Source organism: Lepidochelys kempii, chromosome 1 (assembly GCF_965140265.1).
Source record: "Lepidochelys kempii isolate rLepKem1 chromosome 1, rLepKem1.hap2, whole genome shotgun sequence".
Lineage (NCBI taxonomy): Eukaryota > Metazoa > Chordata > Testudines > Cheloniidae > Lepidochelys > Lepidochelys kempii.
Window position 1 is genome coordinate 47,321,992 of NC_133256.1, and position 24,042 is coordinate 47,346,033.

General features: G+C 41.1%; 1 protein-coding gene across 6 annotated transcripts in view; it reads left to right on the forward strand.

The window, feature by feature from the left end:
• Nucleotides 1-24,042, forward strand: part of BRCA2 (BRCA2 DNA repair associated) — a 96,876-nt gene that overhangs the window by 41,155 nt on the left and 31,679 nt on the right. For 3 of the 6 annotated variants that reach the window (XM_073341432.1, XM_073341469.1, XM_073341479.1), the window contains 8 exons: nt 1,122-1,191; nt 1,664-2,106; nt 3,936-4,156; nt 11,301-11,488; nt 13,863-14,033; nt 14,340-14,694; nt 15,383-15,538; nt 21,283-21,427. In XM_073341432.1, the coding sequence (XP_073197533.1) occupies nt 1,122-1,191; nt 1,664-2,106; nt 3,936-4,156; nt 11,301-11,488; nt 13,863-14,033; nt 14,340-14,694; nt 15,383-15,538; nt 21,283-21,427 (1,749 nt within the window). The remainder of the gene's footprint in view (nt 1-1,121; nt 1,192-1,663; nt 2,107-3,935; nt 4,157-11,300; nt 11,489-13,862; nt 14,034-14,339; nt 14,695-15,382; nt 15,539-21,282; nt 21,428-24,042) is intronic. The other 3 variants (XM_073341451.1, XM_073341441.1, XM_073341459.1) reach the window with 3 other exon arrangements.

The following is a 24,042-nucleotide window of genomic DNA, read 5'->3' on the forward strand; positions in this document are numbered from 1 at the left end:
CAAGCATCTCTTCCATCTTGCCTTGGTTGAGTTTCTGCCAGTTATCTTTAATCCAGGTACTGATTGCAGCCAGCCACACACTGATATTTGGGAGAGGATACTGGTTATGCCTTCTGCACTGGAAGCGAAGCCAGGGATCATCTGCATAATGCTGATGTGAGATTGTGGTCTCCCCCACTTTGCTTCTCACCCAATGGCTTCATGTAGATGTTAAAAAGGATGTATTAGGATTTCTTTGGCACCATTAGTTTGAGCTAGAACAGCTATAAAATTGACGAAAAGACAAAAAATAATTACTGTAAGCTATATTCACACGTGTCTGAAGTACTGAGATGTGAAAAGTCTAAGCTGTCTACTACTGAGCTAATCTGAAATATAGCAGGGCTTAACATTTCTGGTCAGAAAGAATGCCTGTGGGCCAGAGGGTTTCTAGAAGCAGGCAGGTGAAGAGACACAGGCTATGTCTACGCTACCGCAGTAAGTCAACCTATGCTATGCAACTCCAGCTGCGTAATTAGTTACCGCGGGGTCGATGGGAGAAAATCTCCTGTTGACTTACCTTACTTTTCTCGTTGGGGGTAGAGTACGGCGGTCGATTGGAGAGTGGTCTGCAGTCGATTTGGCGGGTCTTTACTAGACCTGCTAAATGGATCTCAGAACGTCAATCCCGGTTGTGGTGTAGACCTGCCCACAGATCTGTGCCAAAAGAGGCTTTGCTGCTGGTTTCTAGCAGCTCTGTTAGGCAGGCAAGGGAGTTCTAATAACACGAACTGCTCTCACAATAATAGTAGCTGTTCAGGTTTTGGATCTGGGAAGCATATCTGAGCTCACTTGTCAGCACAGCAAAACTTACTTTTCACTCACTAATGGTAACCAAGGAGACCTAAATATTGGTCTCTTAAGACAAAGAGAATTTTATATGAAATCAGTTCATTTCCTTAAAAAATAAAAAAGGAAAAAAAAACCTGTTTATTGACTCTGTAGACTTGTGTGTATTATTTGTATATGTGTGTGTGTATACATTGTGGGTTGGTATACACACACACACACACACACACACACAATCTTCCAGAAACATCACATGTGCCATTGAAACATACTATGTTTTCATTATTTTTTAGGCACAGTGAAAGACAGAAGAAAGTTTATGTACCATATTCCTTTAAAACCTGAAACTTGTGTTCCTTTCAGGTAAGAAAAAAATGTGTAGTATAATTTCAGATTTATTTCTAAAGAATTGCTTAACAGAATATGGGGTGAATATGTTCTTCTGGATTGATTTAATCTTACTATAGTAATTTGCTACACAATTTTCTAAAAAAAATGCTAATCAATTTTAATTCAAATTATACTGAAACATCATCTAAATTTTTGCCTTACTATAAAACTGCTGCAATATTCCATGGAAATTCTACATATGTGTTCAGATTTTATTTTTCCATAGATATGAAATGTTGTATTAGGTAACCTGATTTCTTTGAAGTAATAAAGCATTAGCTAGTTCTAAGAATTATTTTATGTGAATGTAATTGAAAGTTGTTTACTAAATGGGAGACTATTAAAGAAAAAATTATAAGGAATGACAGACTTTGTTAGGTTTTGTATGAAAATTTACTGATAGCCAAGCTCAATTATATGTTGTTCAATATTTTCCTCTATACAGTGCTACTAAAGAACGACAAGAAGTCAAGAATCCTAATCTTACTATACCAGACCAGGGTTTTAAAGAATTTAAATCTAAATCTGACATTTTTCAGCATCATGTGTTAAGACAGTCTTTAAGTGGTACATCAGGCTTTTTTACTCCATTTAATAAGATTTCTGCTGAAGAAAGTGAGAAAAGAAGAAATCTGCCGGTATTGAGCAAAACTGCCAAAACTTTTGTGCCACCTTTCAAAGTTAAGACAAATGTTTCCACAAATGAGCAGCATGGCAGCAAAAGACTTGACTCATTGATTAACAAAAATATGAATAGAGATAAAGAACTAAAAGATGTCACAATTCAACCAAATACTGGAGAGTCTGAAGATTATCAGTTAGAGGAGAAAGATTGCACCAATCAAGTTACAGTGTGTAATTTAGGAGATAATGGAGATGGTGATTCAGGTATTTTCAAGCAAACATTTTTGAACATATATCTGTTGTGAGCAGTAATTGTTTGAATATAACCTTGAAGGTTTTTGCATATTATTGAGAGTTTATTGCTTTTATTTTTAAACCTAGATGTAGGAACATTAGAAATTTAAAAATTTAAAAGTAAAAATCTTTTTTCAATATTTGATTGATTTTGGTCTGTGATATTCATAATGCTGTATTTGCATTTATATGTAAATTTTGAAAGTGAGTCAAGGACTTGATATACCTTTGGACACTGGTTCTTGGAAAATAAGTTGTGTGACAGCTATTTGAATTTCATTTAACATTTGGTTATACATTTTTGTTTAACATACAGCATTCTAGGTGCTGTATAGAATGGTCACTTGTAGTATGTTTTATTTATTTATACATACATACGTACGTACATTTATTTTGTTGGCTAATGTTTTTAAAATTTAGGTCCAATCCTGTCAAACACTCATTGCCAGCATTTTCCAAGAGGCATAAGTGAATTAGGTACTCAGCTTTCAGTGGGAGTTGGGATTACCTTTACACACACACACACACACACACAGTGTAAGTTTTAACAGTGGCTGTTTTAAACAAACAATTTAATACTGTACACAGCAATGATGATTGTGAAGCTTGGTTGAGGTGGTGAAATAAGAGGGTGGGATATTTCCCAGGGAATGCCTTACTGCTAAATTATATGAACTAGCATTTGGCTGAGCCCTCAAGGGTTAGCACGTTGTTAATGTAGCCTCACACTCTATAAGGCAGCACAAATGGAGGGAGGGGAGACCGCATGGCAGACAGAGACACACACCCTGTGTGTGGGAGAGAGAGAGAGATGCACATTGCCCCTTTAAGTACGCTGACACCACTCTAAGTACATTGCCTTTTTAAGTAGATCAGCAAGTTGAGACCGCAGCTGTGGCCAGCAAGCTCTCTCTGTCCTGAGCCGTCATGTCCCCATCCTGCTCTATTTGGAGAAGGGGTAAGCGGGGGGGGGGGCAGGAGTAGAGGGGAGGGGGACACCCTGACATTAGCCTCCCTCTTCCCCGTCCTCTCCGCATAGTAAGCTGGAGGCTCCGGGGAGCAGCTCCAAGGCAGAGGGCAGGAGCAGCACATGGCAGCGAGGGGAGGGACAGCTGAACTGCCAGCAATTGGTAGCCAGCTGGGCGGCTGCCACACAGGGAACTTAGGGGAGTGGGGAGCTGATGGGAGGCTGCCGGTCCACCCTAATTCCAAGCCCCCACCAGCTAGCTGCAACGGGCTGGTCTTCCTGCAAGCAGTGGACAAAGCAGGCGGCTGCCAAACAATGTTATAAGGGAGCATTGTGCGACTTTAAACAAGCATGTTCCCTAATTGAACAGAAACGTAACAACGAAACAGCGTTAACTGGGATGACTTTAAGTGAGGAGTTACTGTGATTATGTGCATAAATTTATACCCATCTATAAGTGTTTGCAGAGTTAGGCCCATTGTTTACAAGGAAAAGGTCACTTTTTACAATCTCAAGATTATAGATTCAGAAATGATTGACTACTTTCTATTTATTTAATGTTTTCAACAAAAACAAACTTAGATTCTAGAATAAGAGTGTTTAACTTTGTTTGAAATGCACTCATTGAACTAAACATTTTAAAATGTTTTCAATGAATGATGCTTCTTAAATCGTTTTGATTCTGTATGTTTGCTCTATGGCAAATTCTAAAAATTATGTGAGCTAAAAAAAAATCATGCTTGTTACCCACTTGCTTTTACTGAATTGAGTTCATATCCTAAATTAACACACAATTGAAACAGGATTTGATGTGTGGTGGTTTTTTTCCTAGCAGATTTGATGGAAATGATTGCAAACCTTCACTGTGCCAGAAATCTGCAAGAGATGAGAATTAGGAAGAAAAAAAGGCAAAATATTCACCCACAGCCAGGCAGTCTTTATCTCATGAAAACATCTGCAACAAAAAGGATCTCCCTGAAAGCTGCTGTAGAAGAAAAATCTCCTAGTACTTATTCCATTGAACAGGTGGATCTTCACTGTATTCTTCACAAGGTTTAGCTAATTTTGAATATGTGAATTTAAGTGAAATATGTATCTTCTTGGATTTTATAGCCAAATATTACAGCAGTACATTCACTAAGGTTGTAATTACAATAAAAAAAATTAACTAGTACATGCAGTCATTTTAGTTTTAAGAAACTTTTGTACCTCTGTGGCCCTTCAAAAATTATATTACAAAATAAGAGTAGAGCAAATTACAAAGGTGAAGTGAGGGGTTGTAAATCCCCTAGTGAGATGGCTCTTAACCCACAATAGTTAATCCTAAAATGAAATTTCAGCCTTTTATATAACATGTTCTGATTTCTGCTGAGATCCTACTAGTGATTTTTCCTCTTTTCTGTTACCTTGGAGCCAAATTGGTTTCAGAAGCCTCTTGTTCACAGGAAAGGAGCAGCATCTCATAGTCATCCCACTGTTCTTATTGGCTGTGGTGGTTTTTGGTTTTTGTAATTAATATGGGTGATATCACTCTGAGAAACCTGAGACTTTCCTCATAGCCCACAGTGTGTATAAAAGATTTGGCTTTACTAGAGAATTGATAGCTTTAGAAATGATTAACTGAAAAGCCTGGTAATAGCTAATAGGTGACATGTATGGTCTCTTAGGCATGAATGTAGCAAATTGGGGTTCAAGTTTTATTCCACCTTCTTATTCCACCTTTTTTTCCCTCTAGCTAAAATGACAAGCTTGCCATTATAATAGAGAAAAATAATCTTTTAAATGATGTTTTGGGTCTTGTGTAGGCAATTGGTTTTGTTTTAAATATTTTACTCGTTGGTGTTTATATTCATCTTCTTTGTAAACTTAGGACAAAAGGGTTCAATTCGACAATACAAAAATATCCATGTAAAATCTTTTACTGCTGACTGAGGATCTCGTGCTGTTTATGCAAATTTTGTTGAGAAATGTTTGATAAGGGAAAATTTTAGATTAATAGATTATAAAGACAGAAGGGACTATGGTGAAAATCTAGTTTGACTTCCTGTATAATATAGGCCCTAAGGCTTCCCTGAGTTAATTCCTGTTTGACCCAGAGCATATCTTTTAGAAAAACTTGCAAGCTTTCTTTTTAAATTGACAGTGGTGGAGATTCCACTTCAATCTTTGGTAACATTGTTTCTTCTTTGAGAGATGTCCCTGTGGGTGCTCCACAGTAGGTGTCAGTACGCCCCTGCGCCGTTGTTCAGAGATTTTTACAGCAGTATCCATGTTGGCCTCACATATGCGGAGCCTGCCTCATATACCAATCTTGTCTTAATAGTGTGCATGCGCGGCTGAACTTCTCAGTTCCTTCTCTACCATCCCCCTGCCAGAGTCGGACCTACAGCAGACTCGTTAAAACTTTTTCTCTTACCCATTCTACATCCTTTTCCCCCTTACTTTAGCACTCTAGTTACTAGATAAGTTCATCCCTTTAAAAAAAAAAAAATTTTTTTTGTTCCTGCTTGTTCCTCTCAGCCTCCAGCCGACGTTAATATGTCCGGCTCCCCAGGATTTAAACGGTGCTCTATATGCAGGGACGCCATCCCTATGTCGGATGGTCACTCCCAGTGTATAAAATGCCTGGGGGAGTTCCTCAAAAATGTGCCCATTGTTCCAAATTAAAATCCAAGGCACATAAAGATAGAGAACTCCGCCTGAAAATGATTCTTGGGCAGAAGTCACTCTGACCTGCTTCTGACCCAGGTATGGGCTCCTCAGTGAACCGCAGCCCTCCCGCCTCCAAAAAGGACAAAAAAAAAAAAGACGACGCCTGCCTCCCTCACCCAAAAGGGAAACGTTGCAAGCAAAAGGGTTGCTGAGCAGGTCTATTTCTTTTGTGCAGACCTTTTCTCCACTCAGCACCTTTGATGTGCCGGTTCCCCTGGCATTGCGCTAATCCTGCCTCTGGCTGCGGTGACAGCACAAGCTCCCAGTGCCGAGGCTTCAGGCTTCAAGTTGCCTGCCTCTCTCATGGCACCGTCTGGCACCGCAATGGACACGGTGCCAGCACAGAGGACCTTGCTTGAACAGACCCGGGCTGTGCTTACCTTCCCAGCACAACCGACCTCAGCGCATGCATTGAGCGCTATGGTGCAGAGAACGTCGGTGCCGAATGACCCTCCATCACCACAGGTGCTCCTAACAGAGGATTTCTCTCACACAGGCTCCCTGGCACTGCAGTTCATTCATTCACTGGACCTACAGGTGTCACCTAACCTACAGTTACCTCTACTTGACACCTGTTTTTCTCCGGACATTCATGTGTGGTCCAGACACGTGACTCTGGCTGTATCTCACTTTTCTAGTGATGAGGAAGCCATAGTGCAGGGAGACTTTTCACCATACCAGTTCTCCCAGTCACAGAGCCAAATCAGCACTGGTCACAGAAAATCTAGGTCTTCGTTCATCAAAGACCTCCCGCCCTGGTATATAAACCCATGGATGGCACCACCTATGCCTTTTCCCCTGTCAGCGGCAATATGGGGTCCATGAGCACCATATAAGCGATTCCACTATGATCGCCAAGATGCCAAAAATAGGAGCAATGCCACCTTGCATACACCAGTGCATACGGCTATGAATGAGAGACAACAAGCTCTTACTCCACACTTTGATGAACACACTACACATGCTTCGCCAACCCTTGTGGAGCCTGTATCCACACAGGATGAGGCCATATTGCCTCCCCACCAACACTGTCGGATGATTTCTTAAAATTTCAAGATCTCTTCAAAAGAGTCGCCAGTGAATTGAGGATTAATCTGGAGGAAGTTTTCTGAAAACCAGCATGAGTTGACTGACATCCTGCAACCTTCCTCCACATCCAAGATTGCCTTACCTATAAATCCAGCCATTTTGGATCCTGCCAAAACCACTACTAGCAGACCTACCTGTAAGCGAGCTTACTGGAAATATTTTATTCCTTCCAAAGGGTCTGAGTTCCTTTTTACTCACCCAGCGCCAAAGACATTGGTAGTAGAGGTAGCTAACCCAGTTCCCAGGTCTACCCCAACTGATAAAGACAGTAAAAGGCTGGACCTGCTTCGTTGTAAAGTGTATGCTTCGTCCACATTACAATTCTGGATATCTAATTATGCGGCCATTCTGGCAAAATATGACCACAAAAATTATGAGAAACTCATGGACTTTATTTATGACATTCCAGAGGTGGGGAAAAAACAAACAAACAGTTTAAAGCTATAGTCTCTGATGGACAAATCATCTCCCGTATTGCACTACAAACTGCGCTTGATGTTGCTAACACAGCTGCGAGGTCCACTGCTACAGCAGTCGTGATGTGTCGAGCTTCATGGCTTTCATCATCATCTTTTCCTTGCAAGGTTCAGAATACCATAGAAGATCTCCTTTTTGGTGGTGAAAAACTATTTGCCAGTAACACCAATGATGTGCTTCACTCCATGAAGGACTCAAGAGCGACATTATGGTCTCTTGGTATCCAAACCCCTGCAAATAGGAAGAGACAATATAGATACCAACCTTATCAACATCCATGCTACCCAATGTATGCTCAACAAAGTCATAGACCATATGAACAACAATGTCCGTGACCAAGATATCAATGTTGCCACACCAATTCATCGGCTCCATGTCAACCCCCTCCCACTGATAGCAAATTTGAAGATGTGAGCAACAGTATAGAAAACATCATCCCTACTTCGTGCTCATTTCCCCCCCCCCCAGTCCCTTTTCGGGGACCCCTCTCACATACAACTGCTCCACCAAGAGGTGCATCACCTCCTCCAATTAGGAGCAGTACAACCAGCGCCTGACCAACACAGAGGAAAAGGGTTCTACTCCCAGTACTTTTTAAAACAAAAGAAAACTGGGGGATGGCGACCCATTCTCGACCTCAGATGCCTCAATAAATTCGTTAAATAAATTTTTTTAAAAAAATGGTGACTTGCAACCATAATTCCAGCACTGGAGCACGGAGATTGGATTTTCAGCCCTCGACCTGCAGGATGCTTATGTTCCTGTGACCATACATCCTGCCCACAGAGGTTTTATTCTCTTCGTTCTGGGCTCACAACACTACCAGTACAGGGTCCTACCTTTCGGCCTCTCGACTGCACCTTGTGTCTTTTCCAAACTCCTCACAGTCATAGCAGCTCATCTCAGAAGGCAGAGAATCATAATTTTTACTTACCTCGACAACTGCCTTTTCAAAGCCTGGACCCTCCAAGAAGCCATTCAGTCCACACAATGGACAGTCCAATGTTTCCATGCTCTTGGCCTGCGAATGAGCAAAGAAAATTTTCACTCACTCCCACCCAACAACTGGAGTTCATAGCAGCACATTTCGACTCATGCAAAAGAATAGCATCTCTCCCACTCCACCTTTATAACACTATCAACCTTTTCGTTCCCAAGCTGTGCAACAATCCACAAGTGGCTGCACGAGCTTGCCTACAACTCCAAGGCCCCATGGCCTCTTGCAGTTTTGTAGTCAGGAACACTCGCCTCTTCATGAGGTGTTTCCAAAGCTGGATTCCACTGTCTACAGCCCGAATGTCCATGGTCTGAACAAACTTTTATACATACCTCCCAGAGTCTAGGACTCTCTCCATCGGTGGACATTGCCTCACAACCTTTGCTACAGGTCCCCTTTCTACAGGACATCCCATCGGTTGTCTTAACTACAGATGCATCCCTTATGGTATAGGGAGTACACATGTCCCAATACACTACCCAGGGTCTTTTGTCTCCGGCCGAGACGTCCCTTCACATCAACGTCTAGAACTCTGAACGATATGCAATGCCTGTCTCCAATGTCTCCTTTCATACAAAACCGACATGTCAGAATAATGACCGACAACATTGCCTACATCTTCTATGTAAACAGGCAAAGGGGGGTGGGGGCGTGATCCCACTCCCTTTGTACAGAAGCAATGAAATGATGGAACTGGTGTCTCAGACACAATGTCTGAATATCAGCTGCATACTTACCTGGCTCTCTCAATACCACCGCGACGACTTCCGCAGAAGATTTCCCATAGACCACGAATGGGAACTAAATGAGGATATAGTACTAGACATATTCCACACATGGGGATACCCAACCACAGAGCTTTTTGCAACTGCAGCAAACAAGAAATACCCAAGATTTTGTTCCAGAGCAGGACTAGGCAAACACTCCTCGAGGGATGCGTTCGTGTTCCCATGGAACACCGACCTAATGTATGCATTTCCCTGATGCCACTCATACACAAATTATTGATAAAAATACGAACACACCAAGCCAGGGTCATAATGATAGCCCCACATGTCCCAGACAGGCATGATACCCTTTCCTTACCAAGATGTCACTTTCTGCATCCATCCCGCTACCCTCCGCCCGAATCTCTTGTCCCAACAACAGGGTCTACTACTCCACTCCAGTTTAACCATGTTACACTTCAAGGTTTGGCTCCTTCATGGTTCTCTCATGCCAAGCGAACTTGCTCGGGGCAGATTCAAATGTACTCCTTCGTAGCACAACAAATTCTACATGCACCACCTGCCTTTATAACTGAACAAGATTTACACACTGGTGGGCTGTCACAAACACTGCTCCTTTTTTCCGTGCCTCTCCCGCTAATCCTCGACTATCTATTAGAGATTAAATTATCTGGACTCTCCCTGAGTCCCATCAAACTCCACTTGGCCGCAATTACAATGTTCTATGATGCCATCGACGATAGGACTATCTTTGCTCATCCCATTACTAAGTGATTCCTTAAGGACCCCAAACCTTATACCCACACATCAAACCGCCTAATCCATCTTGGGACCTCCCCTTAGTCTTAACATGCCTAACCCAAAACCATTTGAACCCTTAGCCACATGTTCCCTTCTACATCTCTCTATGAAAACTGCATTTCTGGTAGCGATTTGCCTATGTGAGACTCTCAGGAGAAATTGCAGCACTCATGGCAGATTTGCCATGCACCATATTTTTAAGGACAAAGTCACCCTACGCTTACTCCCCAAAATTCCCCAAAGGTGCACTCATCTTTCCATGTCAATGAGCCTATCCATCTCCCTACCTTTCCCAAAACCACATGCGAATTCCTTTGAATCTATGATGCACACTTTGGGCATGCACAGAGCTTTGTCCTTCTACTTTGACAGGACTAAAACCTTTATGCGTTCCGACAAGCTATTCGTCCCCATTGCAGAACTCCCTAAGGGCTCATTTATCTGTAACCACTGACTTTCCAACTGGATCTCGAGTTGCATTTGTCTCTGTTATCAACTACAGAACGTGACCCCTCCTAACTTTATCACGACTCACTCCACCAGATCCATGGCGGCCTCAGTGGCCTGTCTACAGAACGTCCCCCTTTAAGGACATTTCCGGAACTGCCATTTGAGCTTTTGAAAATACGTTTGCAAAACATTATGCTCTTACACAGGGACCCATCACCAATACGCGTGTGGGCAGAGCTGTTCTATCTATTGCATTCCTTCCAGATTCGAAGTCCCTACCTCCTTGAGAGATACTGCTTTTCAGTCACTTACAGTGGAACACCCACAGGGACACCTCTCGAAGAAGAAGAGGAGGTTACTCACTTGTGCAGTAACTGACGTTCTTCAAGATGAGTGTCCCTGTGGGTCTCCACTCCCCACCCACCTCCCCTCTACTTTGGAGCTGGGTGGCCTCCATTGTAGAGAAGGATCTGAGGAGTTCGGCCGCGCATGCGCACTTTTAAGACAAGACTGGTATGTGAGGCAGGCTCCACGCATGTGCGGCCGATACGGGTACTGCTGTAAAAATCTCCAAACAATGGCGCAGGGGCACACTGACACCTACAGTGGAGCACCCACAGGGACACTAATCTTGAAGACGGTCAGTTTTTGCACAGGTGAGTAATCTCCTCTTCAATAGTTAATTACCTTCACTGTGAAATATTTGCATCTTATTTCTAATTTGAATTTGTCTAGCTTCAACTTCCAATTAATATTGTTAGGAGTTCCTCCTCTCTGCTTGGATTACATATTAGTTTTCCCTGGCAGATGAGAACTGCACACATTTAAAGGAGATGTTTTACAATAGCTCTGTATTTAACAAGAAGAATTGTCTGGTTGCTGAAATGCTTGTTGTATTGGATAGTTTTTCTTACTTTGCTGTCTCTCACCTGATCATTTACAGCTGCACATGTATGGTGTTTCGAAGCACTGCATAAAAGTTAACAGCGTAAATGCAGAATCTTTCCAGTTTCTCATCCAGGATTTTTTCAGTAAGGAGTATTTACTGGCTGGACATGGAATACAGCTTGCTGATGGAGGATGGCTTATACCTACTGATGAGGGAAAGGCAGGGAAAGAAGAATTTTACAGGTTTGATTATGAGTTTGAGGAAAAAATTATTCCTAAATTACTACATGTTATTACCCTATGACAGGGGTTCCCAAACTTGGTTGGCTACTTGTTCAGGGTAAGTCCCTGGCAGGTTGCGAGACACTTTGTTTACCTGAGCGTCCGCAAGTACGGCCACTCGCAGCTCCCAGTGGCCATGGTTCACCGTTCCTGCCCAAAGGGAGCTGCGGGAAGTAGTGGCCTGTCCCGCGCTGCTTCCCACAGCTCCCATTGGCCGGGAATGGTGAACTGCAGCCACTGGAAGTTGCAAGTAGCCGTACCTGTGGACGCTCAGGTAAACAAAGCGTCTCGCGGCCCACCAGGGGCTTACCCTGAACAAGCTGCAAACCAAGTTTGGGAACCTCTGCCCTATGATAAAACTACTAGACACAGTAAGTGTTTATAAGATGGTAGCTACCCTCTTACTACAGGTCATTAATGCACATTTTAGTCTACTTATGTCATTGTACATAAGAATATTTTAAGCCTTTGTATTTATGGGAGGTTTAATATGTGCATTAATGGGGCATCTGTCCATTTCTCCACTGTGGTGATCTGCAAATAGAAATATAGAAGGTTGGCTTATATTAAAATCAGGAGCATATTTTTGGAGGGATTTTCAAGACTCATGTAGCCTGGAAGCCTGCTGAATCTTTTGATTGATATCTTTTGACATTTTTCAGGTGGGGTTAAGGGGAAGGGGTTTTTTTTTTGTTTTTTTTGCATGATGGGTGAGATAACTGGCAAATATTCCAGTTCAATTATTACTTTATCTTCCCTTGCAAAGGGAAGTTGGATTTATAGAGTGAGATCCTGACTCTACAAAGGTCAATGGTAAAACTCCTGTTGATTTCAGTGGGTCCGGTTTTCATTCATACCTTTTTGGCAGCTTTTTGAAGTTATAAGAAAGGTCTGAAGGATTTTTTGTTTCTACATTAGAAATTCAGAGCTTGTCCACTCTGGAAGCCTCTGGATAATTTCACTGTTGGCAAGATTATGACATGGAGATGATCCCTCTCAGCTAGTTTGGTTTCATTTTCTCATTTTTATTCGGATTAAAAATTTGTGAGTTTTTTATTAACACCTATCTTATTAAAACACTTGGTTGAAAAGTTCTCTTAAGGATTTAACACCCCTGTTCTTCAGATGAAGGACTAAAAGCCCTTTATCCTCAACTGTGAGTTGTCCAAGGAGTCTACCAAACAAACAAACAAAAATGGGGAGACAAGTCATTCCTAAAATTACTAAGGAAAACAACTAGCGGAAAAAAATTCTAACTTTTCTTATTTGAGGGGGGAAATGCTGTTTAAGGCTTTTTTAATATACATCGTTAGTGGTTTGGTTTAGATTATCAATTAGCAAAATGTCACATCACATGGCTCAATCAATTTATTAATCAGATCAGCACAGAAGGGTTTATACATTACCTGTTTCAGGGGAACAGTATTGCAGCAGTTCAGTCTGTCCCAAAGTGTGAGCTTAATTTGACTTATATTTATAGTCCACTTGTTTATTACAAGAATAGTAGAATATTAAATATACCTTACTCCTTTTTTCTTATCTAGTTTCATACCTATATTTTCAGGATACAAAGATATTTGTACCAACCGTACACAATAACATTCCAGATATTAGTAGACGGTAAAGTAGGTTTAGACAGTAAAGAAATGAACTGTTTTCTCTCCCAGCACACAATTTATATGTAACATTCCTTAACAGAACATACAACTTCTGATAGAAAGTAAATTTCCACAAAAAATCTTAGCATTGGTACAAAGCATTCTGGGAATCCAGTTCATAGTTATACAACTTAGCCTAAATACAAAACATTTTGTAAATATACATGATATTGGCTAAGAAGGATAAGAAACAAAAAGGAGGCAAACATATCTCTTTCCTCCACACTCGCTATCCCTACCCATTTGCAGTCCCCTTCTAAAGATCAATTAAAAGCAAAATATACACATGTAGTGTAACTCTACTGTGCACTTTTATAAATCAGTTATATGTTACCTTGCTACTGGCCATTTTGCAAATTAGTTACAACCCCAAAGACGACATATGAAGCAAAACACTGCACATTTGGTTTTGATTATTTTAGAAAGATTTTTTAAATATTTTATTTTCTTGTCAACATTTTTCATATTTTCTGATTCAGTTCCCATTCCTGATTTCTCAATAAATAGATATATTAAAATATGTATTTTATCAGTAATTTTCCAGTACATGCACCCTTAGATGTATTCCTATATCAAGTACCAAAGTACTAATATAACAGATTAAAATATTATTGAAAATACAAATTTGAAAAACTTAAAATGGTGTTCAGTTTAATATTATAAAAATTTGTATACAGGGCACTCTGTGATGTACCTGGTGTGGATCCAAAGCTAATTACTGAAGCCTGGGTCTACAACCACTATAGATGGATTGTATGGAAATTGGCAGCTATGGAAATCTCTTTTCCACAGGAGTTTGCTAATAGGTGTTTGACACCAGAAAGAGTGCTACTTCAGTTAAAATATAGGTAAGTGTACAGCAGTATATATAAGGTTTTTGCTGCACTGTAAGTTTTGTGAATTTTGCACACATCAATTTTATCTTTATGAATCTGTTTTAATGCTTGTGTTTAACTTCATCCCTTTGATACTTAAAATATGTCATAAATATTTGCAAAAATAAATAGAAGTTCCAGTTTCTGCTAAGGGGACTTTTTCATATAGATTGGTTAGTTATAGTTAATCACTGTTTAATTTAAAAGAAAATATCTTAGACACTGTATATTTTCAAGTGTATTGTAAATGCATTGTTCCTTTTTTTTTTTTTTTTGTAGATATGATTTGGAAATTGATAAAAGTCAGCGATCAGCTATCAAAAAAATAGTGGAGAGAGATGATACAGCTGCAAAAACACTCATATTATGTGTTTCTAAAATCATATCATTAAATGAAAACATGCCTGATATCTGTAGTAATAAAAACATTGTGGAAAGCAAAAAAAAAGCAGCAGTGATTGAAGTTACAGATGGGTGGTATGGGATTAGGGCTCTCTTGGATCCTCCTCTCCAAGCACTGTTACATGGAAGAAGGCTGACTGTTGGTCAGAAGATCATAGTACATGGAGCAGAACTTGTGGGCTCTCAAGATGCGTGCACACCATTGGAAACTCCAGACTCTCTTATGTTAAAGGTGAAATTAAGTATTACTTTAACTTGATTAGATGTGCATTTTGAGGGTGATGGTAGTTATCTCGGCAGTGCCATAAGTGTAGATGGTGCTTTACAGACAGATAAAAAATATATTCCTGTCAGAAAGAATTTGCAGTCTAGATTTGATGGGCCATGACATGACAGAGGCATAGAGGATATTATACGAGAGAGGTAGGAAATGAAGGAACATTTTTATATAGCAAAGTTGTATCAAGTTACTACATGTTGACGTGTTCTTTAAATGCTTTTTAAAAAAATTTGGTACTAAATCGCTCAAGAATGTGAGACGTTTGGGAGGGGGATGAAAAAAGTAGGTTTTGGGGAACAATTTTGAAGGAGAGAGGAGAATTTGGGACACAAGTTGTTTCTGGGGTATGAGATGTGCGAAATATTTTTATTTGAGGAGCTTTCTATTCTGGTATGAAGTAATAAGTCTGTTAGGTCTCATGGACACTCACTATTCACTAAAATACATGAGGCCATCAGTTTGCATATCTCTCTATTCAGATGTGGTTCACACTATGAAAAAGTTGGAAAACCCTTAATATGTTCAGTTTCACAAATAAGAACATTTTAGATTGAGAGTTTTCCCACTAAATTAAATTACTTGCTGATCTTTTTGGTCTGTTTGTGTGGTATTTTCACTGAAAAACACTTAATTTACTCAGATTTCAGCTAACGGTACTCGACGTGCTCGGTGGCATGCCAAACTAGGATTTCATCAGGATCCCAGACCTTTTCCTTTGCCCTTGCCATCACTTTTCAGTGAAGGTGGTACTGTTGGGTGTATTGATATAGTTATTCAAAGAGCTTATCCTATTCAGGTACCGTATGAATATTTTTGGGCTAAAATGTTTAATAAGATGATGTATCATTTGTGAAATACTAATGGAATAGATTCTCGTTTCATTATGTCTGCACTTGACTTAACACTTCAAGAGGAGTGTATACCTCAGTGTACCAACTATTTCAATTTATGCCCATTATCCTCTAATCAGCTTTACTTTTGGCTCCTCAGAGCCTGGAGTAACAGAGAGTTTCAGAACGTTGTAATTTTTAAAGTGGGAGACTTGTTTGAGAGTGAGCTGAGGAAAAATGTTGATGAACAACCTTTCAGCTTAAAGCAAAACAAACCAGACCAGTTGGGTTCAGTTTGTAGCATACAGCACCACAGCATAGAAGTTAAAAATTAAGGAGCATTGTTAGGATTGCTGCTTGTCTTGCCTGAGTTGGTTGCATCACTATGTGACCTATTATCATTATATTTTTAAATTTCAGTGAAAATAAGTTGTGAATGTTTATAAAATAGAACAGAGTCATTTTAAACACCACCAGAAATTCAGATGGAATTTTTTAATATTCAGATACATGCTTCCTTCTGCAGGCCAGCATCTCCCACAATACTGATCGCACTCCTCTCAATAATTTTGTAGCACAACCAGTGCTGGCCACACCCCCTTCTCCAGCTTGATGGCAGAACTTCAACTTCTTCAGCAGAAACTAGTGGCAGTTTGCATGGCTCCTGACCGTTTTCTTTGCAAGCTTTATTTTTATACATTTTTGGGATAGTAGCAAGCAACTTTTACCCCTTCTTCCTCCTGTTTGTCTTCTAGATTGGGTATTTAGCAGTGTGGTGGTTTCAGCCACCTGGATCTACTGCTGCAGCACTTCCTTGCCTCTGCTCCTGTCTCAGACATGGCTGAATTTTACCATGAACCACAGAGCTAAACCAAAGTGGTGGTGTCATATGTGAGGCAGCTCTTACAGGCTTATCAGAAGGCAAATTATGTCATGTCTGTTCTCATTCAATCAACCTTCGCGCTGCTAGTGCATCGGGCTGAAAGTCAGACCAACATGTTGGGACACCCCTCCCCTGAGGAATGGCAACTCCAACAGAGAATAATCTGATGTTTCTGATCATCTCAGGGAGAGAGTCTAAGGATGAGACCAGCACCATCCAGCCAGCTAAGGGAGGTAAATTTCACAAAAGACCCAGCCCAGAAGGAAAAGACTCCTTAAAGGACACTGTGTTTATCATTTCCCCCAAGATACTGAAATGGATCTTCAGTTCCACGGGAGAAATAAAGCAGGCCTTCTACACCGCTCCTCTTCTCCCCTACATGAATCAGTGGATTCTCACAGGTAGTGGGATGGTATACAGATATGAGACATTGATAGCATGGAAACTTCAAAAGACTGATCTAGACAAATTGGAGGATTGGGCCAAAAGAAATCTGATGAGGTTCAACAAGAGTCCTGCACTTAGAATGGAAGAATCCCACACACTGCTACCGGTTGGGGACCGACTGGCTAAGTGGCAATTCTGCAGAAAAGGACCTCGGGATTGCAGTGGACGAGAAGCTGGATATGAATCAACAGTGCGCCCTTGTTGCCAAGAAGGCTAACGGCATATTGGGGTGTATTAGTAGGAGCACTACCAGCAGATTGAGGGAAGTGATTATTCCCCTCTATTCGGCACTCATGAGGCCACATGTGGAGTATTGCGTCCATTTTAGGGCCCCCCACTACAGAAAGGATGTGGAAAAATTGAGAGAGTCCAGTGGAGGGCAACGGAAATTATAAGGGTGCTGGGGCACATGACTTACGTGGAGAGGCTGAGGGAACTTATTAGGCTTATTTAGTCTGCAGAAGAGAAGAGTGAGGAGCGATTTGTAAGCAGCCTTCAACTACCTGAAGGGGGGTTCCAAAGAGGATGGAGCTTGTCTGTTCTCATTGGTGGCAGATGACAGAATAAGTAGCAGTGGGCTCAAGTTGCCATGGAGGAGGTCTAGGTTGGATATTAGGAAACACTATTTCACTAGGAGGGTGGTGACGCACTGGAATGGGTTACCTAGGGAGGTGGTGGATTCTCCATCCTTAGAGGTTTTTAAGGCCCAGCCTGACAAAGCCCTGGCTGGGCTGATTGATTTGGGGTTGGTCCTGCTTTGAGCAGGGGGTTGGAGTAGATGACCTCCTGAGGTCTCTTCCAACCTTAATCTTCTATGATTCTATTACTGCAATACTGAGTTGTGCAAGACACTATGGGCAGATGGAATATTCATAGACTTTTGCACCAATATGTATTGCTGTGAGCTACGGATCGTATTCTGGCTCCATGGGAGGAGGGTTACAGATCTTCCTCCAGGAACTAAAATTCACTGGGGAGTAATTACTGCAAAATCCTGGAAAGGCACACAACTCCAGAGAAGTATCACCAACTGGAGGAATAGCATGTATTGGTTCCGATCAGCTTCAAGAAGCCCAGCAGCCAAAAAAACAAGCTTTATACCAAAAGGAGCATCCTGAACTGACTCACTCCTTCTCTTGATCTACAAACTGACATGGTATTTTAAACAAAAGTGAAAAATCCTGCTTGAAGGGTTTGAAGGATTTTGAAAACCTACTAGGGTCTCCATGTGGAAAGTGGATAACAGACAGTAAGCTTAGCATGTATGTAGGCAGTTTATTTTATCTGTTCCCTCTGTAATGCTTTTGTCCTAAATAAATGTACTAGGCTGGTTGGTCGCTGGTAAATATTGTCATAGCCCTTAGGAGAGAGCAGAACTGCAAGTGCTAAACTAAAGTCAGACTGTTGGGATAAGCACAGTGAATTGTAAGGGGACTGTAACTGTAACACTCCGGTCTGGAGGGAAAAGGAACATGAAATCCTGCCTATAGAGAGATGGCGGCTAGAGGCCTGAGACCTTAAACAGGTGCCCTGGAGGAGACCACAAAAGGAACAGAAAGGCAGTTAACCCAGGAATTGTGGCAAAAGGGGACCTTGTTGAGGATGATGCAGAGGTAGAACTTGAGAGGCCTCAAGGTTTTTGATAAAAAGGACACGAGAGAGACAGACACTCCTAGTGGTCAAACAAATATAAAAAGGGAAAGAAAAAAATTACAAGAAATCTAAGACCTCTGGCTCAGGCTTCACCACATGTACTCAGGATGGGAGAGCTTTCTGATTCAGGCTCTGAGCAGAGCATGGAAAAAAATGCATGGAAAGGTTGCATCTCGCATCCAGAGCAGATACCTGATGGGAAGCCCAAAGGCAAGTACCTGCCAGGCAAGTCTCTGCCTGAAAAAGCAATCCCATTGTATTCTTCTTTTGAAGATATGATCAGTGATAAATGGAATACTCCTCAAAAGCATAAGCGTATCAGCAGACATGCACTTAGATACTACAAGCTGCAAGAGCCAAAAAATGCCATCACATCAAAGGTAGATGCTACAATGGCATTAGCAAAAGATATGATAATACTAACCAAATGGGATTCCCAAAGATACTACTGATAGTAAGGTGAAAATCATCCTCAAAGGGATTTTGAGTCTTCCTCGGTTGCCCTCACTGACCTTGGTCACTGTCTCCTTTGCAAGAGCCATCCCCATGTCCTAGCTGGACGACCCAAACACCCTGGACAACAAGGACCAACCTGACTTCATCTACCGTTAAGAAAATATCCCTAACAACAGCCTTTGTGGCAGATACCTCAGTGGATGGTGTGAGATTCTCAGCCATGGCCATCGCATCCAGTTAACAGCTAGGTACCAAATGTGGTTGTGCTTATGGATGGCAGATGCCCACTACAAACAAATGCTGTGCTCATCCAAATTCACAGGCACTGCCCTATTTGGAGAGGAAGTGGGTGACATAGTGGTGGACAGTGCATTTAAACAAAGCAGTTCCTCCTCTGCCCACATGGTATCTTGAGAAAGGACTACAAGCCCACTGTCAAAGGCTTCAAGGATCCAAGCTATTCCTGGCCAGTTATGCAGGTGGAGCAATACAAGGCATCAGATTAATGTCTACAAGATCTATCACAACATCCTGGGCAGAAAAAGCTTAAGCTTCCACTGAGGAAATCTGCAGAGCAGCAACAAGGTCCTCTATTAACAACTTTTGTTAGATTCTATAAGGCGGAATTTCTGTCCTTTGCAGGGGTCTCCTTTGGAAGAGAAGGTGCTGCGTGTAGTGATCCAGAAATAGTTCCCATTTTGGCATTTAATTTCGAGGGGAGACTTCCCTGTCTTAGTCTTTCTATATCCCTTTCTACTTATGTGCATTGCTTGCTACTTTCCATGTGTCTCAGAAATGTGGGAGACAGTTGGCTGCAAAATGGAGAGTTTCTTATCCAATAATTTTCTTTCTGTTTAGCAGCATCTTCCACAATTCTACTCTTCCTGTATGGCTTATTAGCCAATGGACAAATTTAATTTTTATATCTCTAGTTTGTGAGCCAGTTAATGTAGTGTATGTAGTTTCCAGGTTGGCTCTAAAATTGTTACTAATATTCGAAGAGTTCTTATGCAGTTTTGGGATGAATAGTCTGGCAGCAAGCCAGAGAAAGGAATGTGGTCAGCACAGGCTATGTTACAATGTTTTAATCACCACTGGAACTGCAGAGAGGAGGGGAACCATTCATATATCTCAGAATTGTGGGAACAGTTGCTAGCAGAAAGAGCAAACTTCAGCTAAGAAGTTTCCTATTATCATTTCCTTTTGTTTTGCTAGTTTTCTTGCAAATAATTCTCTCTGAGATGAAACAAAGCTGTCCCTTGCGTCCAACCTATACTCTCTGTCCTCTCTGGCATCTTTCACATTAATAATGCTAGGCACTTCTGTTGTCATGGTTCCTTTCAGAGGTCCAGTTTCTTCAAACAGTCCTTCATGAGTAAACATTTGTACTATTGCTTTCAGTCTTTGACTCCTCCCTCACTTTTAAACTGCAACAGAGATAGAGTTACTGTTTTTTGTAGCTGTCATCTCAACTAAGCTACAGCCCTGAAATTTGAAGTTATCTTTATTAATTTTTAGTAAGCAGATAAAAATACAAAAAATACCAAATTATTTATAGCTTGTATATGTTCCCAGATACCATATACTTCATGGAAGCTACAACAGAATTATGCAATTTTATAATTGATCAGATTCAAGACTATACTAGAACACAATAAGGTGGAGATTAAAACAGTAAAATGGGAGAAGATGTACATGAGGAGGAAGGAAGGTCAACCAAAGCCGAAGGGAGTTAGGGTGGGATGTGGCAGCTAGATAGGATGGAGAACTGGCATTCTTTGAGCAGTCTGTTATTTGTATTCAAACATACCTAAAGAAACAGGGTCCAAATATCTTCAATTTCATATAACTGATTCCTAGGGTAGTAAGCTATTCTTTTTTTGGCTGCTAATTTGGACAGATCCGAATGCCACCGCTGTATTTTCGGCATAAGCCTATTCTTCCATTTTTGTAAAATCATGCACTTGGTAATCATTGCAGCCCTGAAGTTTTTGTGGTGGAGATAAACCCAGTTTAGCAGGTGTAATGTCAGATTTTAACCTAAATTGAAAATATTGCAATAGAGGGAGAAGTTAAGGGAATTTTTCAAAACTGAAATGAAAATCTGAGACCATGCAAAAAATCTAGTTTTTTGCCCTTTATTGATGATAGTGAAAAAGCCTCCAAAAATTGCCGTTATTGGAGGGAGAATAGAATTTTAAAAGACTGGGTTAGGGCACTTTTAAATAAATAAATAAAAGCCTTTATTTTATATGTGAATTCTTATTCCAGTGGGTGGAAAAGGTACCAACTGGATCATATGTGTTTCGTAATGGTCGAGCTGAAGAAAGGGAAGCTGCAAAGCATGCAGAGAATCGACAAAAACACCTGGAAGCTCTGTTTTCACAAATCCAAGTGGAGTTTAAACAGCATGAAGGTAAAACTGTTTGTTTCAAAGTATGCAGTATAGTTGTAGCTATGTTGGTCTCAGGATATTAGAGAGAGAACGTGGGTGAGGTATTATCTTTTATGTGACCAATTTCTGTTGGTGAGAGAGACAAGCTTTTCAGTTCACACAGAACTCGTCTTCAGGTCAGGTCTTCTGTTTCACTTTCTCGAAGGTATTCTCATTGTTACAGGAATGTGTTGTGTGAACCCAAGGATCTTGTTTATAGAGGATTCTCCTGTAAATGCTGAAAAAGGAGTTTTCCTGAAGTACTTTGGGAGATACTACTAAAATTTTCTGCCAAGTCTGAATGCAGTAGTTTTGATTTTTTAATGTTATTTCTGAGATGTTTAAGGCAACTCTGATGGGCTGCTACTCCCCATTGCGTGTAAATAATCACCAGAAATACTACAGTAGACCCTTCAGAGTTATGAACACCTTGAGAATGGAGGTTGTTCAGAACTTTGAAATGTTCGTAACTCTGAAAAAAAAATTTTTGGTTGTTTTTTCAAAAGTTTACATCTGAACATTGATTTAATACAGCTTTGAAACATTACTATGCAGAAGAAAAATGCTGCTTTCCCTTTATTTTTTTAGTAGATTATGTTTAACTGTGCTGTATTTGCTTTTTTTTTTTTTTTTTTTTAATTTGTGTGTGCATGTGTCTGTGTCTCGTCTGCTACTGCTGCTGCCGCCTGATTGCATACTTCCGGTTCCAAATGAAATGTGTGGTTGACTGGTCAGTTTGTAACTCTGGTGTTCACAATTCTGAGGTTCTACTGTAACTTGTTAACAGATTTTTGTACATAATTTAGGACTTGTTCCTGTGAGGTGTAGATTTGGATTAGACAAAAACAAATATAGAGTCACTGATAGTTGAGTGAGGTGGTTGTCGCAATTTCTGGTGAACTGCACCTCTGAATTCTTCTGGTCTCAGGCCTCTAGCTATCACCAGATTCGTAGATTCTAAGGCCAGAAGAGACCACTGTGATCATCTAGGGGACCGTCTGTGACTCCACGGTGAGACTGCTACAGTAATCAAGGGGTTCATATTTGTTACTTGCTTGGTGAAATCTAATTATAGAACATACCGCCCTGTTTTGGATAGTCTGCCCTGAGGTAGCCACTCAGGGTCGTGAGCCCCTCCTGACAGCATGACATGATAAATAGTGAAGAGGACAGATCATTGATACAGAACAACCTGGATTGCTTGGTAAACTGGGCACAAACAAAAAATGTGTGTTTTAATATGGCCAAATGAAGTTATAGATCTAAGAACATACGCCCTATTTACAGGATGAGGGATTCTATCCTGGGAAGCAGTTAACTCTGAAAAAGACTTCAGGGTCAAGGTGGTAATCAGCTGAACATGAGCTCCCAGTGGGACACTGAGGCCAGTGGGGCTAATTAGGTCCTTCTTTGCATCATCAAGAACTCCTCAAGTAGGAGTGCAGAGTTTGTATACTTCTCTATTTGGCACTGGTGCAACTGCTGCTTGACTACTGTGTCCAGTTCTGGTGTCCATAATTCAAGAAAAATGTTGAAAAACTGGAAAGGATTCAGAAAAGAGCCACGAGAATAATTAAAGCGTGCCGCATAGTGATAAACTCCAGGAGCTCACCCCTTAACTTATACCTTATTAAGTTAAATCATAGATTCATAGGACTGGAAGGGACCTCGAGAGGTCATCTAGTCCAGTCCCCTGCACTCATGGAAGGACTAAGTATTATCTAGACCAGGGGTTCTCACAACAAATTTTTTGGTGGCCTCAAAGTGCAGCCGCCAACTCTTGCTGGTGGCTGTGCTGACAATTTTTCCTAAAATACTTAATTAACTTTAGGAAAAACAAATATATATGCACATACACATGTCCAAATCATTATAATTTATTGAATATTTTTTGCAGACTCAATAATAAAAATAATGTACAGTTGCTTCTCTTCTTTACAGGATCTTAACAGAATAGAAACACAAATAAGGTGCTCTGCTGGTTCTTATCTTTTTTGTTGTTGTTTTTTTGCCTTTTTTGGTTGCTTTTGTTAAAAGACTTGCTAGCTAGTAAGTCTGCTGCTGTCAAAAGCGATATTAACAAATATACAAATATCATTTTCCGCAGCAGCAGACTTACTCAGTCCTGGCAAGCCCGGGGACAAATTAAGCCTTGGATAGGGAGGTTGGTAGGGGGGACGTGAGGGACAGAGGGGAATGCATGACAGGCTGGCGGGGGTCAGGGGCGATGGGGGGTGAGCCCTGCAGTTGGGGTTGGAGCCCTGTGACCAGAGCCTACTGCCTGCCACTCCAGGGCTGGAGCCTGAACCTACATCCCCAGGAAGGTGGGGAACTCACTAGCTGCCTGCTCCTCCCTTTAACTTTGGGAGGGACCAGTGCTTCCCCCCACTCCCCCCATCACTGCCTAGGAGGCTGTGTCTGCAAGAAAAGCCCCTGGTGGCTGCATTTGAGAAACACTGTAGAGTCTAAGGCAGTGTATCTTGCCACCCAGGCAGACTGGATTTAGTGATAAATGGTTACTTATACCAAAAATCACATAATATTCAGGTTGCATCCAGTCCCAAGAGACCAGTTACTTACCCCAGATCAATTTGTAT